This window comes from Poecilia reticulata, linkage group LG7, assembly GCF_000633615.1.
Source record: "Poecilia reticulata strain Guanapo linkage group LG7, Guppy_female_1.0+MT, whole genome shotgun sequence".
In the NCBI taxonomy this organism is placed as follows: domain Eukaryota; kingdom Metazoa; phylum Chordata; class Actinopteri; order Cyprinodontiformes; family Poeciliidae; genus Poecilia; species Poecilia reticulata.
The window spans coordinates 21,926,443-21,944,806 of NC_024337.1; the positions used below are offsets into that span (position 1 = coordinate 21,926,443).

The following is an 18,364-nucleotide window of genomic DNA, read 5'->3' on the forward strand; positions in this document are numbered from 1 at the left end:
GTGTGTGGCAAAAATAGAAAAGACAACACCAGCCTGGTACCACCATTTTGCGTGTTCTCATAAATAATTTGTTTGAGAAATACAGAGAAACATTTGGCTTTCAGCAGGAGATTTGTTTGTGGACATTTGTTTCTGATTTAAGGCAAATATTTTCTTGTTTGTCACTTTATTTGTGTCTTACTGAATCACACGCTTGTGTCTTTTGCTAAAAAAAAAAAAAAATCCTCCATTGTTTTCATCACCTGCTTGTTTGTTTACAGCTTTTTGCTGAAAGGCATGTAAAATGACAAACTGCTTCTCTACAGAAATGACAGCAGAAAAAAATTAACTAAACCAGTGTTGGTCAGAAAACCCAAACAAATCCCGGAAATGGTAACAATTCACCACAAATTGTGAAACTGGGTCATTATTACAGACATTACATAATCATCTGTCTTTTTAGCCCTTTAGCTGTTTAAAGTTAAAGATGCACGACTCAATCAGTAATTTTTAAGAACTCCCACTACATTTTGTTTAGTCTCATAAAAATTAGACAAACATTAGGGGGCGTAATTAGGGCGACAATTTCCTGCAGCACATTTCCCCGCCTTTATGATTCAGAGTCTTTGAAAAAATTTGGAGTCGTCAAAATTAGAATTGGCAGCTGAGAACTCAAAGAAAACCTCTAGTTGGTCTGGGTTTGAAAAAAAAAAAACACTGATTGGTGCATCTCTATTGATAAGGTAAAAAAATTAAAAAATGTTCAGTTTCCTTTCACTTATGCCTAACAACAGCTTAGCAAACTGTGTATTGTGTTGGAATCCCCAGGGAGCTGTCTCTGTTAGTGTTTGTCTGAAAGTGTGTCAGTGGTGGCTCAGCTCTAATAAGTGGCCACTTTGCAAAGGTCAACTCCAAACAAAAGGCTTAGTCATTCATAACTCTCTGCTTCTACCATCCAACAGAGCAAAACACAGTTCAAATTTTAACCAGACATTTAAAGGCGGGAATATCATTAGCATTTCAGAATTTCACAACTTATGATGCCCTCCAGACTTATTGGCACCACTCATAGACATGACTAAAAAGCCTTAAAATTGAGTATTTCATTACAGCAACAAATATTTTTGACATGACAAAATGCAGAAAAACTAACAATTGTTATTGCCTTTGCTCTTCATACTTTGTATAAAAACTCAGTGCTAATAGAGTTCAAGCTTTCTGGCAAAGACCAGCAGATTTTTATTTAAAGTCTCATGTTGTTTCAAAGTGCATGCTACAATGCTCTCCAACAACAACAACAACAATGTTCCCAGGGTTTTTGAAAGACTAACAGGACCAAAACCTCACAAATTTCCCACTGTACCAAACAGTGAACATAATTTGCTCTTCCACAAATTTGTCCTTTTTTTATGCCGAACTTATCTGGAGTGTTTCTTGGTAAAACATCTCAGTCTTAGTCTCATGTGATCAAAGCATGAAATAGCATTTCTATGCTCATTATTGGTAGGATAGAAAATGCTTTATAATGACTAAAAACTGGTTAGCAAAGCAGAGAGTGTTTAATGTTCCTCATGGAGATTTCACAACACCAAATACTGTTTTACCGGTTTTCAAACCGTGAGCTTTGGGAGATTTAGTTTACCTTCCACTAAAGTTTCTAAACAATCTCATTAACTAGTTTAAACTTTAAAAGTGATTCTTAAATGAAAGATTTTCTACATTTTTAAAGAGATTTTGCTACTGAAATACAAAATTAATTGCTGAATTTCTACCACAGATGTCATTAAGTGTGGACAGTAGGGGTGCAGCTAACGATTAGTTTAGTAATTGATTATTCTGGTAATTAATCAAGTAATCTCAGGTCGGTTAATGAAAATTGTCCAATGTTTATTAAAACATTCATTTAAACACTTAGGCTTGTTTTGTACCATATTATAAGTACATATGAAAATGTCAGTAAATAATTGAAATCATTTTTTAAATAAGACAATAAACACTTTATGTATTAAATATAATAACATAGCATTTCTTAAGTGTGCGCGTGATCATTAGGTGCAAAGGATGCATCTGCAGCTAAAAAAATACCTCCAACATCAACATATGGAAAGGTCAGACATTTATGCTTGACTTAGCACTGATAGGCAAATCTGTTTTTTGGATTAACCAATTAATAACTGTATAGAAAAACAGATTAATAATCGGATAGCAAAGGTGCTGAATAGGACTTTTTTATTACAGAAATGGGTGAAGCTAAGATTAGACCATTAGAGAAGTTGTGAGTAAAACATATTAATAAAGGGGCTTTTCATCTTAATGCATATTCTTTTGTACAATTTTGGATTAATATCTAGTCAAGATGTTGTTCTTTCAGCAAACGCTGCATTTGAGAGCCTGTATTCTAAACTTACTGACTAATTGATTACTAAATTAGCTGGCAATTGTTTCAAACAACCATTAATTATGATTGATCTGATGAATTGTTTCAGCACAACTGGAGAGCACTGTGTAGCCTTTCAGTTGTAACTAAAGACTGCACGGTAATGAAGCAGTAAAGGCTGCAGGTACCTGTCTCGCACAGCAAAGTCCTTCTGCTGCTCCAGGGCGTGGACGAAAGTGATCAGGAAGTGCTTGTTATTGAGCAGAGTGGAGAACAGAGTGATGCCCTCCTCCACATTAGGTCGTGTTGTGTTGTTGGCCTGGTGACAGAAGATGACAGAGGCCGGGTGAAACATTTACTTCTCTGCATGATTTCACCCTAACTGGATTACACACCTGCTGCGCCCTCACTTATCATCTTCACCGCCTCTCGTCTCATGTGACCCATCCAGTGAACACCTCATCCCTCTACTGCATCCTCTCTCCTCCGCTTCTTCAGCTACCTCCTCCCCCATTCAAGTTTTCGCCACAGTAGATGCGCTCCCCCCCGCTCCCACACCTTACAGTGTTTGATTGTGGCTAAAATGTGCGGAGTCGACTTAATGAGTGTGGTCTATCAATGGGTGCGACTAAGCAGCAGCGTGATGAAGTCTTCCCTCTGGACCGCAGCCATATGGTGTGGTTTGCAGTCTGACAGAAGGAGAACAGGGGTGTCCATTAAGATAAATGCCCGCCTCTGAGATTTATTCGCTGTGACCTGGAAAACACTTCCTGCGAAGACAATGTGGATCCAAGGCACTTCATCACCGTTAGACAGGCTCCCCTGGCTGCCGACCCAAAACCAGCGCCGCAATCCTTACTTTCCCTTGTTAGACGCTGCACACGAACATACGTGTGGTTTCACGCTCAGCACACGTTAATACCCATGTGTGAAAGTGCACACCTTCTCCCTCTCTGTGTTGTCTGGCAGTATGCAAGCACAACTTGAGTGCTAAAACCTGGGTTAGACTTCAGAGAGGGCTTTCAGAGTCGGTACTGGGAAGTCATGAGATTTTTAAAACGTATATTTTTAGTGCATTTTGTCACCTGGTGAGGTTGCTGTCACATTTTGAGTCTGGTTTCTTCACCACTTCAGTGACACACACCTCTTAATTTTGATCGTTCATCTCCAGAGATTTTTTGCTCTTTTTGCTACTTCAGCTGGTTACCTGGAGCTCTCCAGTCTACTAATGACTGTCACTGCTCCAGTAAGACATTTGTTACATGGTTTAAGGTTGTTTTGTTTTTTTCATATTTAAATAATCTGTTGATTTGAGGCAGACTTAATTATTGATTGATTGGGTCAAATGTTAATTCTCCATGTTTTTTATTTTTATTTAATCAATCCTGAGTTATGAGGTGGGGGTACAAATTGGCTAAAACATAGAGCCTTACATAAATTATTCTGTTTTTAGGATTTTTTTAAGAAGTGGCAAATTCAACTATAAAATTAATCATTTGTAAAATTGTTCTGCATCAACAATCTCTGGGATTCGTATATAAAAAAGATTGTAATATCTATGCCGGTCCAGCAGGTGGAAACAATGTCATCATGTATTTCATCAACACTCAAAAGAAGAAGGATGGCTAAAGCAGTGCTAGGTTAAAAACAATCTTGTTTGTTCCCCCAAAGCAGTGTTTGTTTTCCACTCTCTCCACTTCTTTGGGTTGCAGTTGAAGTTTAATGAAAACAGAGAATGTAGAAAAAACCTTTCAACCACACTATTTTTTTTTATCACCGAAAGTGATAATGAGAAAGGTGGAAGTCTGTCTCATTAAAAAAAAAAAAAAAAGTATGCATATTCAATCCACACTGAAAAACTCTAGGGGATTTAAAAATCTCAACTTTGGAGACCATTTTTACAAGTCTCTCTTGCCTTTAGACAGGAGGTCCAAATGCAGCAGAAAGTCTCTGCTTGGGAAAATATTTATGTTATTGGGGAAAAAGACCTTAAAATGACAAAAGCAGACCTTCACCTGCCAGTCCTGCAGCAGCGGATGGGTCTCCGGTAGCGCCCGAGGTCCAAGAGAGTCATTCACGTAAGTGGGCTGGACCAGACTGTTCTCATAATCCGAACACATCTGAAACACACATAAACACACGCACACACACAGAAAACTGTAAAACAAAGAGTATTCGTAAACATAGGGAAGCGGGACTGAGAGGGAAAATAATGAGCTGGGCACCGGTTGTTTGTGTTTGGATTGCCGTCCAGAACTGAAAAAAAAAATAAAAAATACAAAACCCAGAGAGGCTCTTAAATGATCATGTGAAAGAGACATGACACTGTGAAACCATAAGTTAGGAACAGAAAAGGCTTTTTGAGACAAAGTGAAGCAGAGCTAAAAGGCAGCATTTCAGCTCAGTCTGTCATTTCAGGACAGCTACACTTGGCCTGTGTTCTGACTGTGTCTAACACTGTTTAGTGTGTGTAATCTCAGACAGCCAGAAGCTCTTGTGGAAAGAAAAACAAAGGGCCATGAAGGACAGTGTTTGCTGTCTTTATGAAAAAAAAAAAAAAAACTTTGGGGAGAAGATGGCAGGGGTGCAACAACCCAATTCAAACACATTTCTAAGCAGAAAATCGGCAGTGTCCACTCTACAGCCGGTGTGGCTGAAATTGTGCAAGATCATCTATTGTTGCAAAACAGCGTGGGCGTGGGAGCCGAGTAGGGAAACTGTTTCGAGGGAAATTTTGCTTGTCTCACTGCCCGTCATTGTTCTGTCTCCTTGAAAGATCATGAATGTGGCTGCAAGATGGAGCCCTCTGTCTCTCTCTGTGGAAAAAACCCACTGAGATATGCCCACAGTGTACCTTTGTGGTAGATGTCATGTGACGAAAACTGCTTATCCCGTTGGGAAAACATTAACTCTAATGCAGGGTTCCAAACTGAAGCGACTTCGCTCGACATTTACCTTGTGTTTAAAAGTTCCAAGGTGAATTTGTATCCTGCATATTACCAACAGTGGGAAATGCTTAAAAGAAAGAGGCGGGCAGGGAGTAATAAAAATATGAATACCCCCAGTGAGAAAAATGGTAGTGTCAGTCTGCCAGCCAGACTCAGATAACACGCTAAAATAAGGTTCCTCACCTTGGGGAAGAAAGTGCGCGTGACAAACTGTTTGTACTCCAAGAAGGGGATGCCCTGGCTGCGATTCAGCTCCTTGGTCAGATCTGTCATGTCTGTTTGCAGCTCTGCAAAGCCTGCAAGGACACAATATAAGGAACAATGAAACCTTTTGTCTGGATAAGAGAGTTATTTTTCTTGAAGCAAAATACGTTAAGATGTGTTTGGGTTCTGATGCTCTGATTACTGTCCAGGGTCATATCCTTGATGAATATTAAACAGAGAAAAGTGTAATCCTGTGATCTTTTTCCCGGTTTCTTTGCCAGACTGTGCAGCCCATCTCAGTATGGAGGCAAATATTTACCAAATGCCAATCACAGCAGCCAAATCCAGTCTGAGGCTTTTATCCAAAACATGTGTGCAGGCTGAGATCTACATGCAGAAACGGTATCGGCATGTCCAGACACTGACTCCTATCTACATGCTAACACTGCAGCAGCGCTACGTTTCAGCAGACGATGATGTTCGCCTCTAATGAGAGGCTGGAGATATTTTATGGGAACATACTTCCTTTCACAGGCGGAGAGACATATTTAGGTTAAAATAGCAATTTCTTTAGAGTCTGTCTAATAAGGAAGAATAAAAATGAAAGATCCAGAGGGATTTTATGGTGCCTTACAAAAGTATGGGATGCTTTTTCCACACTATTTTTTTAACATTACAGCTACAAACCCTAATACATTTCATTGGAATTTTAGATGGCATACCTCAGCTAAGTCATACATAATTGGGAAGGAAAAGGGCACATTGTTTTTTTTACAAATACAAATATGGAGAATGGCATGCATTTTTAATGTCCTTTATTCCCATACCGTTAAATAAAACCAACCAGTTGCCTTCAAATGTCACCACTGAGTAATTGAACATCAGCATAGTCAAAACTTTGTAGAGCCACCTGTCAAGTCTCTATTCATTTGTCTTTTGAAAATAGCTCAGTCTGCATCAGATTGGATGGAGAACATTGATCAACATTGGTTTCTTTCAAGTCTTGCCAAAACTGGATTTAATTCTACACTTTGACTAGGCCTTTTTAAGAGATAAACCTTGTTCATCTTTTTAAAAGGTTGTGTTTAGGTTGAATGACCGGAATCGCTTTTCTTGCTAAAGACAAGCATCTCGACAGCTTGATGCCTCCACCATCACTCTTTCACTGTGGGTATAGAGATCAGATGATGCACAGTATTACTTTATACCACACATAGGCTTTTGCTTCTAGGATGAAAGCAATTTAATTTTTTTTTTTTCGGAATACTTGCATGGCACTTGATGTATGGATTATTACTCCTTTAAGTTATTTATCCTCTCAACTAGATCACATTGTTTGGTGCAGAATAAATGGAGGGGCTAAATATAAAACCATCCCTGTGCTTCTGTTTTCACACAAACTCCTCCTGTTGGAGCAATGTTTGGACCATCAGTTTCCTGTCGTCTTTTACCCCTCCTTTTTTTTCTCAAAGAGCTACTTTCCTCTCAACAGAAAGATCCCTCGTTTTGTGCGCACTCACCATGAACTCGTCCACAAATCTATCTATGTCCTCTGACTAAATAACCTCGCCTCTCCTCCTCCTCTCCCTCCCACGCCTCCGCTTCTTCCCCCGGCTCATGGCCCTCGTTCTTGTTCCTATCACTTCCTCCCTCCATTTCTCTTTCACTATCCGTCCCCTCCCTCCATCTCTGCTCCATAAATCTGGCTGCTCAGACATGGAGTGGCCTTCGCTCGGGCCTACTCTAATGTTCAGACGCACACGTAAACATACAGACACACAGAGGCTTTTTTTCCTATAGATGCAGGACAGACTATGTGGCCACTCGGTAAATCTGTGTGTGACTGATCATTTGTCAGGCTTTTCATTTTATGAGTCACGCTTACGAGGCACAAATCTGTCAACTTTTGTGTCTCCTTCCCACTTCAGATGAGACAGCCTCCAAACCAAGTGCCATTTTTTTTGCACGCAAACACGAAAACATATACAAACAGGCAAAGACAAGGTTCCTCTTTTAACCTCACCTTTCCGGATCTCCTCTCTGATCTGAGACTCCATCTCCTCCATTTGGAGAAGAGTTTTCTGCCAGTAGCGTTCAGCCCTCCGGCTCTTCGTGCAGTACACGACGAGAGCTGCGAACGACAGCAAACGGTGAGAAAAACAAACAGGTGCTTCACGCAGTATGGGGTCAAAATGGTTTTGAAATATTTTCATTAACAATTTTCAGCAGAGCTTCTGTGTCACAGGTTTTGAAATTAATTTAAATTCTAAAATGTTGAATGAGACATTATCCACATTGCGTAATGGCTAAGCACAATTCATGTACACACACACTCTCTCGTCGGTAGCATTACACCTAAAATGTCTGGCAGGAAACAGAGGAGGTTTTGTGAATATATGATCCAAAATGGGAAACGGTGTGAAAGTACACACTCACACTAATTTTCACCCGTACACCTGCCCTGCAGACCATCTCGGTTTCTGACTACAGAGAACAGACACACAGACAGAATTGGGAACACTGGAGTCTTTGTGTGCTGGATACTAAAGAGGGATGAAGCAAGTGCAGGAAACTGCAAGCCTAGAATTCCTTTTATCTCTTTCCACATCTGGAGCATCCGTAGCTGCAGCAGGCACGCATCCATCATCTGCTGGCAGGCCTGTGTGTGCGTGTGTGTCTGTGCGTGTGCGTGCATGTGTGAGTGTGTGCTGGACCTACCCACTGTGCACAGAAGCAGCAACACACAGCACACCACAATGGACACCACAATGGCCAACTCGCTGCCGCCGAGCTGCACTTTGGTGATCATGTGGCGGAAGTTTCCCACTTGCACCTAAAAAGAGAAAGAAGAGTTCCACACAAAACTGGATCACGTTTACTGAAACTCTGACTTCTCTTTTTTCTGAATTAATTTCACAGTGGCAATCGCAAATACCACTAGTCCTAAACTGATCATTTTTATCAAAGAGTATGTTGCTATGATGGGCAAAACAAATGCAGGAATAGCGTTAAGATGTAACTAAGTATTATTAAAATGTAAAGAAATCACAAATGTGAGTAAATGACTTTTCTGCACTCCAGTTTTCAAACTGTGCTCGAGTTTCCACTAGTGGTTATTTGGCTGGTTTCAAAGGAAATGTTTCCGTTTTGCAAATTAGCAAAAGCAAGATAAACTGAGATTTAAATTTCAAACATATAGCCAAACAGATCATCTTTGTTTCATGCACATCGATTGCTTCAACTGAAAAGCTGCAGCATCCAAAGGAGAGAGGCATAGTGCAAAAGAGTTTAGGAAACTGTGATGGATGACAATAAGGTATAGGCCTTTCAAGTTGTGTCAGCTCTGTAAGCAGATATGGTTTAAAAAATGTCCATCGTATTGTTCATGTGGTTTAAGGTCATTTTAATGTGTCAAAAAAATTCAGAGTATCTAAAGTTTTTGCCTGGTATAAGCTCCTGCTACCCCTCCCACACCTGTTGCTGTCGCAGCCATTCAGCTGGCAGAAAGAAGGATTTCGGCTTTGTCTCTAAGTTGCATAACTGACAAAGTTGGCAGTTTGGAAATATTTTTGGTTGAGGAAAATACAGACAGTAAAAGCATGGAAGCTAAAGGAGCGCTGGTCCGTCTTATAAAGGTAATACTATCGTAATCGTAAAGTTACAAGCAACATATCTATAAAACAGTCCACTGCAAGTTCTCAGCAGTCAGAATAGTTGTTTTTCTGTTGTAAATATAAAACATTGGATTTCTTCACATTTCAGTGTTAAGCATGTGCAAATAAAGTGATACTCTGGTATTTTTTATTCAAGATTATCACTACTTAATCTCATCCCTGCTCATGCCTAATCACAAAGAATCAGTAACAAATGCTTTTGTTTACATGTGCTTCAAGTTATTTGGGACATTAAGTACTTGCTAAGCCAATAGCACTGCACCGAATATGCATTGAAAAACTATAGCAACACGTTTGAAGATACAAGATACACAGCATAAGGACATGCAAGAGATTTAAATCAGCAGAACTGGAAATAAACAAGTTTGAAAATCAGAGAATGGCAACCATATTGAATTTTGAGGTTTGGTTGGTAAGAAATATCCAACCAAAAGTCTCGCTTCTGGCTTTCTAATTCTTTTTCCGTGTTGGGAGCATAAAAATTTTGTTTTTGATAAACGGAACGCATAATGCGGTGATTGTGGACAAGGAAGTTTCTACTTTTTTTTTTATTTAATGAGAAAACAGCAAACTGAAAAACAATAACCATTGTTGTGTTACTGTTGTGAAATGTCATCAAAAACTTTTAAAGCAGAAGAACCATTTCAAATCATAATGATGAAAATAAAACATGTAAATCTTAACAAAATTACATAAACCTATATTTTCTATAGGAATACCATCTCTAACTTGGGAGCAGATGATGCTGTTTAAATTTGTCTGTAGTCTATGAATAAAGACAAATTATTCAAATTACACTTCTTAAAGTAACATTTTTATATCCTTATCACCCAAGTCCAAGATGCCAGTGACCTGCTTACAGAGCAAGCAACTCAGCAAACTATTCCCTCTGAAATTAATCAAGATTTCCCACTGACATTTCTGTGCACTGAGTAGCTTGTTCACCAAAGTTAAAAAATCACTTAAGTATATAGCCTGTAGAAAACTTTCCAAGTGAAAGTCTTTCACTGCTCATGTAGTGAAGTGACATAAGATTTACAACAAAATGGATGTTAAATTACTGTAATAATCTTTAGTTAATTTGTTGTTTTGATTTAACATGTCCCGTCTTTATATTAACATAATTCAAACAGCTAGGTATTGCTTTTTAAAATATTTTTTAGGGTGCTGCTGCTTATCAGAAATCATCATAAGCTAACTCCAAAGCTGCATAGTGGTATTAAAAGCAATGTAGCAGCACTTTAGATGGGCTTAAACTGAGCTGCTGATGTTGGCAGCAGTAAATACAGCTGCAGTAGACTAAACAAAATGAAATACAGGAATAAACTTTTCAAGCCGTGTTAATTTTAGCTACTGTCCCTCGGTATGTGCTTGAGGTACGATAACCTTTTATTTTCTTCTTCCATTAAGTTTCTACTCTATTACATACAGGCAGTAAAGTGTATTTGAAAGACAGATACAAAGATGAAGAGAGAAAAGCTCAGGAAGACAGAGCAGGTGTGAGGAGGAATAACATTAAAGGACTCGTTTATTATATTTTTATCCCAGGACTGCACCAGAATAGCACGTTCCGATTCACATATGAAACTACTTTTTTTTCCTTGTGTTTTATGCAGCTTCTCAGTTAATCTTAAATCACGAACAAGCCCTTTAAGCTCCTGTCTTTTTCAGTCTCTCTACTCCCAGGCTTTGCTGAAACCTTTGCCCCTTTTAGCTGCACAGTGGAGCCTCTAAAAGCCAACTGCAAGCCCACTAAGTAATTATTTTTTAACTGATTGTGAAAGACAACTTTCCTAATCTGCACTGCTGTGTAAAAATATTCACACCCCCTTGAACTTTTCAGCTACTTTCCACAATGCAACTGCAACATTTTTTTGTTAATGTTATGTGTTAGATCAACACAAAGTGCTGCAAGATTGGGAAGTGGCAGGAAAGCAATGCACAGTCCAAAGGTAATTGTACCCATAAAAATGACAAAATAAAGAAATCTTTCTGCCTCACTAGTCACACTAGTGAGGTAGAAAAATATCTTTAAAGTTGGTTCACAAGGGTTAGTTTTAGTCTCGTTTCCACCCCAAACCTTTATTCCAGAATGTTAGTTTATATTTAGTTGGAAAAAAATAAGGACAGCGTCTTTTCTAAACAACATATTTAAAACCTTTCACAATAGGGGCGCAGGTGCTGGCGCATACACAGATAAGCCTATCCATTTTGCAATGGAGACAGGTGCACACATGCAAAAAAGAAATTAGGCTGTAGGTTTTGAAAAATGTTCCTTCTCTCAGAGCTGGAAGAGTCACCCAGTTCAAACTAACCCAGATGTGGCAAGAAGCAAACTTTCACTTCTCCCTTCTGATTAGTCAGCAGGGTCCTCTGTGGTCTCAGCTCACTTCGTTCCCTGCTCATCTGCAATCCCAGCATACTTCATAAAAAGAGACTCAGATAAAAAAACCCTCCAATCCTCAAACCAAATCCTTCTTACACACAACTCTGTGGGGGAAACAAGCTCATTGGGTTGCCTTGCTTTCAACATTCCTCCATCCCCCTTCGAGTTCAGGCGCTTATTTACACGGAGCAGCCGGAGAAGGCCTTCTTTTTCCAGAGACTGCACCACTGTGACCCGGTGTAATGGAGGGGAAAATGCCATTGTTCCATGTTCCTGTTTCGCTTGGGGTAGAAAAACATTGCTTCCTCACGTCTACTGCTGCAGCACTTCAGAGCCAAGCACAACACAGGCATGCAAAAATAGATCTGCTTCTTAAAGTAAGTGAAAAAAAAAAACACTAATGGCCGCAAACTTTGCCTGAGCAAAGCATATGAGCATTTCTTTAAATCTGCCGACACAAAGGAAAATGAATGCGAGGGCTATATTTACAGCCTTGTCAAATGTAAACACTTCCTATTTGCTCATGCGCAGGCAGCCCACCCATTTCTGTTATGACATTTCCTCGGACCCTTGCCCTCTGCTCATGTTGTCACTAATTACCCCTGTTTACTCTGAGTGATCTTGATAGACAGAAGAGGTGGGCGCACACCTGAGAGTGCTGCAGGTACAAGAAAGAGGTGGAGGAGAAATAAGAGGCTCTTATTTCTATTTCTGTACAAAAGTGGAGGAAACTTCTCTCAGAGTACAACTCGGCTGAAAACAGATACTTCAGAGCTTTCTCATCAAAAACTAGCAGCGTAGCTCATTTTTGAATATGGATGAGCAGAGTCCCTCCTAATAAAGTGTTGTCAAAATAGATCAGAATGGACAACAACATATGTGAACAAGAGTAGAAGTGCTTTATGGTTTTATTTAACTTGGAAGAAAAACTACCCCACTGGAAAGTGAAATCATCGCTGACTCAGAATAATTGTGTAGCAATGTGAGTGACAAGAACTGAAGGACACAAAGATCAGTTGATAAATACAATGTGTCACTGTTTTGTTGTTACGCTTTGTCACTAAGTGACGGCTCAGCACCCCAGCTAATATTATATTGTCATGCTTAGAAACCCGAAACCATTCATAAAACATGCTAGAGGAGGCTCAGACATCTTACTTGCAGCGCATGGGTTCCTGCACACTAAATCTGTTTCAGTTAACATCACAGATGGTCCTGATTCTGACTAAATATTTGGCTTAAATGCTAAATGACAGATGGGTGAGGAGCTGAAATTATCAGGGTCTGTTGAGCAATAATATTCAAGATGAGATGAGACGAGGGTCTGTGCAAAAACCGTGGCGAGGTTGTGGTGTTTGTACTTACGGTGACAGGAAGCTCACTTTCGCTGGAGCTCAGCTGCCCGTTGATGGTGCAGTGGAACAGCTGGTCGTTATGGAAGCTGATGTTACAGGGATAGGAGCCAATCATCACCAAGTATTCGTCCGGCACCAGCTCCAGCTCACTCGGCACTTTCTGCTGCAAAATATATAAAAAAACAAAATAAAAAAGAAACATGAGCCGGTCAGTGCCAAGAGTTTTCTCATCTTTGAACAGGCCTAGGTAATAAAGATGCAAAGCTTTAGCCCACTTGCACATACAAGCATTGCAATACATTACTTTTCTTTCTACATTTTACAATGTTAGGCTTTATGAGTTAGACCTGCACAAAGTAGAGTGCGATTGTGATGCAAAAAAAACTGATACACGAAGTTTTAGATAAATAGGAAGCCTGAAAAAAGTAAATGCATTTACTTTTTTTTTCTGACTAGCCCCCTTGAATGCAATTCCCCTAAATAAAATCCAATGGATCCTGTTTAGAATTGTCTTACTCATGGTGGAGCAACTCTTTTTAGCCCATCCTGGTTTGTTCTTCTGCTAGACTTTAGTTCATAATTGTTTTGGTTGAGGCGTTGGACAATTGGTCTCTCTGGTTTTGGATCCTGTGCTACTGGAAGCATATTTGCTCTTTCTTTTTTAAAATTTTTTATTTAGGACAGTTATGATGCGTAACCCTGGCAACAAGGCATTGGTTTTACAACTGGGAACAACTTATTAGCATCTCAAAAGCTCAAATAATAACTGAACTGTGACCCCCAAGTCCCAGAGGAGTTGAAAAGGAGACTTCAAAAGCGGAGCGAGAAGGCGGAAGTTCAAACCATCTTTTCCACTGAACATAATGTGTAAGAATTATAGCCCCACTCCTGTGTCTCTCTGACCAATTTTCTGACAATACCTCCTGAGAGAGACTTAAAGAGGTGTAGCAAAAGCAAATGAGGTGGATAGGCAGTGCTTGTGAACTACTGATGGTGTAATCAAGACATGGTACTGTGGACTACTGTGTTTACTGCCTGGATATTGAGATGTTAGCATATCATGATAGTAATGAGACAGTCATACAGCGACAGTCTTTAGTCAGAAGCTCCTTCAGATTTGTTGCAAGACTCACTGCCACTGAAGATCCTACCTGCCCACAGCATCACCATCACCACAATCACTCTTTGAAGATACTCGGATGATATGAGTTGTTTATTTACCTTCGAGATAAAGTACGTTTAAAACAAAAATGTATCCTTCACATTTCGGCCAATTTGGAAAAGGGGATTAATCAAGGTGTGACTAAATCTCAATATAAATATATAGCTGTTCTGTGAAGAGAACAATCACAGCTAACTTGTAATTAACGATGTCTACCTGCATAATATAACTGAGCATCACAGATGCTCTCCATTCACTCTGACTGATCTTCAGCTTAATTGGACCCATAATAATACATTGCAAAGCAATAATGTATTATTATGTCCTCCCTTCACAATTATGTTATATTTCTGTTGGTCTATCAGGTTAGGGTTCAGTAAAACACTATGAAGTCTGGGGTTAAGACATTTCCTGGTGTATGAATACATTTGCTGTATGCTGCACTGAGCTGTCTGGGTGAGTCCAGAACAACACTCAGCGCCTTCACAGAGGTCTGTAGCAATGAATCTAACTGTCCTACTTCTATCCAACACCCCCTCTCACTGCTGGGAGCTACATTAATTAAAGGGACCCATCTCTGATTTTACACGTTACGTGTGACTTCAAGTCATGTGGAGTGGCAGACCTCAACCGTTTCATACAGTTCCACTTTGTCTTCTGGGTGTCCCCAGGGAGCTTTCTACAGTCTGAAAAAAAAATCATTCCTACTGCTGGTGACATCATCCCGCTGCCTTGGGCTTTACACACTGTCGGCTTGGAAAGTGAAGGATGTTTGTCTGCCAGTCAGGGTTCAGTAACATTTTTAATTAGGAAGCATTTTGGGAAATTTGTAATGTTGGGCCTCATCTAGAGTCAATCCAACCATGTCCACTAATCTAAAAGTGAGCATACATCAGCCTTCTCCGCAGCTTCATCTTACATTTATGCGTCTGCTGCAAATCCCAAAACGATCCGGAGGGATGAGATTAAATTGCTGAATTATTCCTTTAATGGGAATTCCATAAAGTCTCTGTGGATCTTATGGATTTCTACTCAGAACATCTTCTACAGTCAGTTATTTTAAGCCTGCAGGGAGGTTTTTATTGGGTCTAATTTTTTACAGATGTACTTGTTCATCGCATATGCGCCCGTTTCCTTTGTGGGTGGTCGTCTTACAAGCTTAGATTTTCTACAAGGGCCTGGGCAGGTTTAGGGATTCTGCAGAGAATCGTGAATCTAGGCAGGCAGACAAGATGCTGGAAACACTGCAGGTTAGATGTTCCCTGGCCTGAATCTTCTATTAATCGCTGGGACCACTCTCATCTTCCTCTCTCTTTGAGCTTTAACTGCTCTGCCTTCATCTACATTTTGACAAACAGCAAAATGCCCAGCTGGTTAAGCATCACAAGCTTGTCAGTCTAGATTAGATCAGAAAACCCAACATGATCATCACACCCTGTCTTTTTTCATCATCTTGACATGTGCCTCCGGTTTGACCTTTGAACTTATGACGGTTGATTCTTTAGCGTTTCAGACGGATTGGAGTCACCGTATTAAGAGAACTACAGCAAAGCAGGAATTCACTTTTTCAGCGGCCAATTTGTCTGAAGATTTGCTGCTGTCCTTGTTCATGACCCCACTATCAGTCAGGCTTCAGTCGCTGGACACATGGTTTCACTTATGACCCTATGATAGTCAGGTGTACTTGACTGCATGGTTGAAACAAGGACTGTAAGCTCTCCAGGTTTCTGCAGCTGCAGAACAAGCTCAAATCACTGCAACCCCAAGATTTCAATTTTAAAGGGGACATGTATATAATTATTTTCCAGTCATATAGCGCCATTTTATAGCACCATCAAGTAACTACGTCACCTTCTTTCAGTAGAAAAATGTGTTATATTTGACTTAGAAGAAATTTGGCTTCGCTGTTAAAACCCGCCTTCAGGACGTCATCACAACAATACTGCTCTATTAAGCCTTTAACAATTTTTTTTTATCACCGTTTCACTGAGAAGTAGTTTGTTGATGATGGTGTTTGCTAATTGCTAACGCCGCCAGTCTGGATAAGCTGAGTGGGGGGGAGGGTTTATGATTCATGAGAGCAAGCATTTATGGTGGCTGCCATGGGAGACGAAAGGATTCCTCAAACCTTTATGAAACAATTAAAGCATCACTCCAGGTATGTTTTTGTTGAGGTAATAACATTAAATTATATACAGCTCTAAAACGTTGATTTTACACAATACACCACTGTTAATAAAGATTTTTTTTCCTGGATGGCTTGCACCTCTGAAACTCTCGAAATCAGAATAACTGTATTGTCATTGAATAATGAATGAAGCTTAATGACTTTCTATTTGTGTCATATCTTCTTTATGTAAATTGATCTGCCTACATCCTTGAGACTGATCTACACATGACTGAGAGATGTAAATCAAGACTAGACTTTTCCCTTAAAAGACCAACTAATCAAAAACATTCAGGCCTGGCCATAAATGTCACTACTGCGAGCCACAACCCACGACACAAGCACAGAGGACAAGTTGCAGAAAGGATTAAAAATGCCCTTTAATATTTCAACAAGGTCAATCCTCAAAGTGGACCAAATGTTTGCAAACACGCACAAGGCTAGTAGCTCAGAAACAGCAGCGCTGCATTTTATCATTGACCTTTCATTCTTTATGTAATCCCACAATAATTACATGACTGAAACACGCTTTGATCTCTGCAATTAACCTAGTATGAACAACACTGTGATTACTTATTGGAAGGATGACCAGACCTACAAAAAAAAGTTCCCCTGTTAGTTTGAAACAGCAACATCCCTTCAATATAATTAGGCCAAGTGAGGAAGTGTGTTTATGTGTATGTGTGCCTTTATCACCAGAGGGTTTCCTTTCTGTGATTACACACAGAGGGTCCCTGCAGGATGCAGCCTCTTTAACCTTTGTCAAAAAGTGCTTCGTCACAACCAACACACACACACAAAAATGAAAAGTATCATCTATATATATTGAAATACTTTGCAGAAATTTATTTAAAAATATGAAATTCACAATATTTTCTGTAGAAAACATAGTTAGATTAAAACAAGTGTTTTCTAAACTCTGAGGAAGGATGCACAGCAAACCCCACCTCTGGTCCTGGCTGACTAACAAGCTTCCTATTAAACAAACACATTCTGTCTGCAGCCTCCCCTCCCCTCAGGTCCACCGCGACTGGAATCCACCTTTCCTAAATAAAGCAGGAAACAACAGACAAGTCGCTCATGTAGGCAGGCAGAGACAGCGACTCCTGCAGCGACCTCCTCCTAGCACGCGCTAACACATAAAGAGGAGGTGGCATCATGTTCAGACATCCTTGTCTGCGCTGTTCCTGTGTGCGTGTCGCGCGGTGTCACAGCCGGCAGCCCTTTAACGTGATGGATTCAAGCAGACAGGTGCTTAAATCAGCCAGAACGCACAAACACGGGGCCTCCCACTGAGCTGCCACTGTGCCCCTCCCTACCCCACTCACACCTCCAACAGAAATCAACATGCTTAGGAGGACAGGGTCTTTGATGTGTTTTATGTGCCTCTGGTTTATGTGAATATAAATAAGGACGCACTCAGCTCTGTCTGATGTGCACAGTTGAGTTTGTCTTGTTAAGTAATGATTTTGCATCCAAAAACCAAGAAAGGAAATTCCATCACTTGTTGATGGCTTTTAGTGATCACAAATATTTGTCACACATATTTGCTACAAAGTCAGCTTGGCATCATAAGAGAGCACTTAACCAAAAATAATAAGCAATGAATGCGTCTAATTATATCTAGCTCCTCTCTGACTGTGGGAAAAGCAGTGCCAGTTGTCTGACTTGTTCAGTCCATCTCTATAGGAACACATTTTGACCAAGAAGATAAATTATGACTGAATGATTCTTTATCCCGCACCATAAGGTTGATGTTTGTTAGTATTTATTCATATAAAAACCGTCACTCAAAATCTCCCATCATGACTTCAGAAATGTTATGCAGTACTGGGATTCTTGAAAACATATCTTGATAAGTACAGAGCCCTCTATGATTATTAACATCCTGGATAAAGATGTGTGAGTCTCAAAAATAAATTACCCTAAAAAAATGAGAAAATCCAATCTTTAGCTTATTATCTATTTATTCTTTATATTTTAAGTGAACTAAAGGGTCTGGGAACTTTTATTTAGTGTCAGGGTCTGTTTGTCCTCCCCTCGTCCTAGTTTCTTAGTTTGTTTTCCTTTAGTTAGTTTTATTTCCACCTGTCCCTGGAACCACCACTTCTC

At 39.9% G+C, this 18,364-nt stretch overlaps 1 protein-coding gene across 4 annotated transcripts in view; it reads right to left on the bottom strand.

The window, feature by feature from the left end:
* Window positions 1-18,364, bottom strand: part of plxnd1 (plexin D1) — a 104,405-nt gene that overhangs the window by 16,513 nt on the left and 69,528 nt on the right. The window contains exons 19-24 of one of the 4 annotated variants that reach the window (XM_008414048.2): window positions 12,934-13,083; window positions 8,227-8,341; window positions 7,532-7,639; window positions 5,488-5,600; window positions 4,372-4,476; window positions 2,545-2,675 (exon numbers count right to left, since the gene is read on the bottom strand). In XM_008414048.2, coding sequence (XP_008412270.1) covers window positions 2,545-2,675; window positions 4,372-4,476; window positions 5,488-5,600; window positions 7,532-7,639; window positions 8,227-8,341; window positions 12,934-13,083 — 722 coding nt within the window. Of the gene's footprint in view, window positions 1-2,544; window positions 2,676-4,365; window positions 4,477-5,487; window positions 5,601-7,531; window positions 7,640-8,226; window positions 8,342-12,933; window positions 13,087-18,364 lie in introns of all 4 variants that reach the window. The other 3 variants (XM_017305700.1, XM_008414045.2, XM_008414047.2) reach the window with 3 other exon arrangements.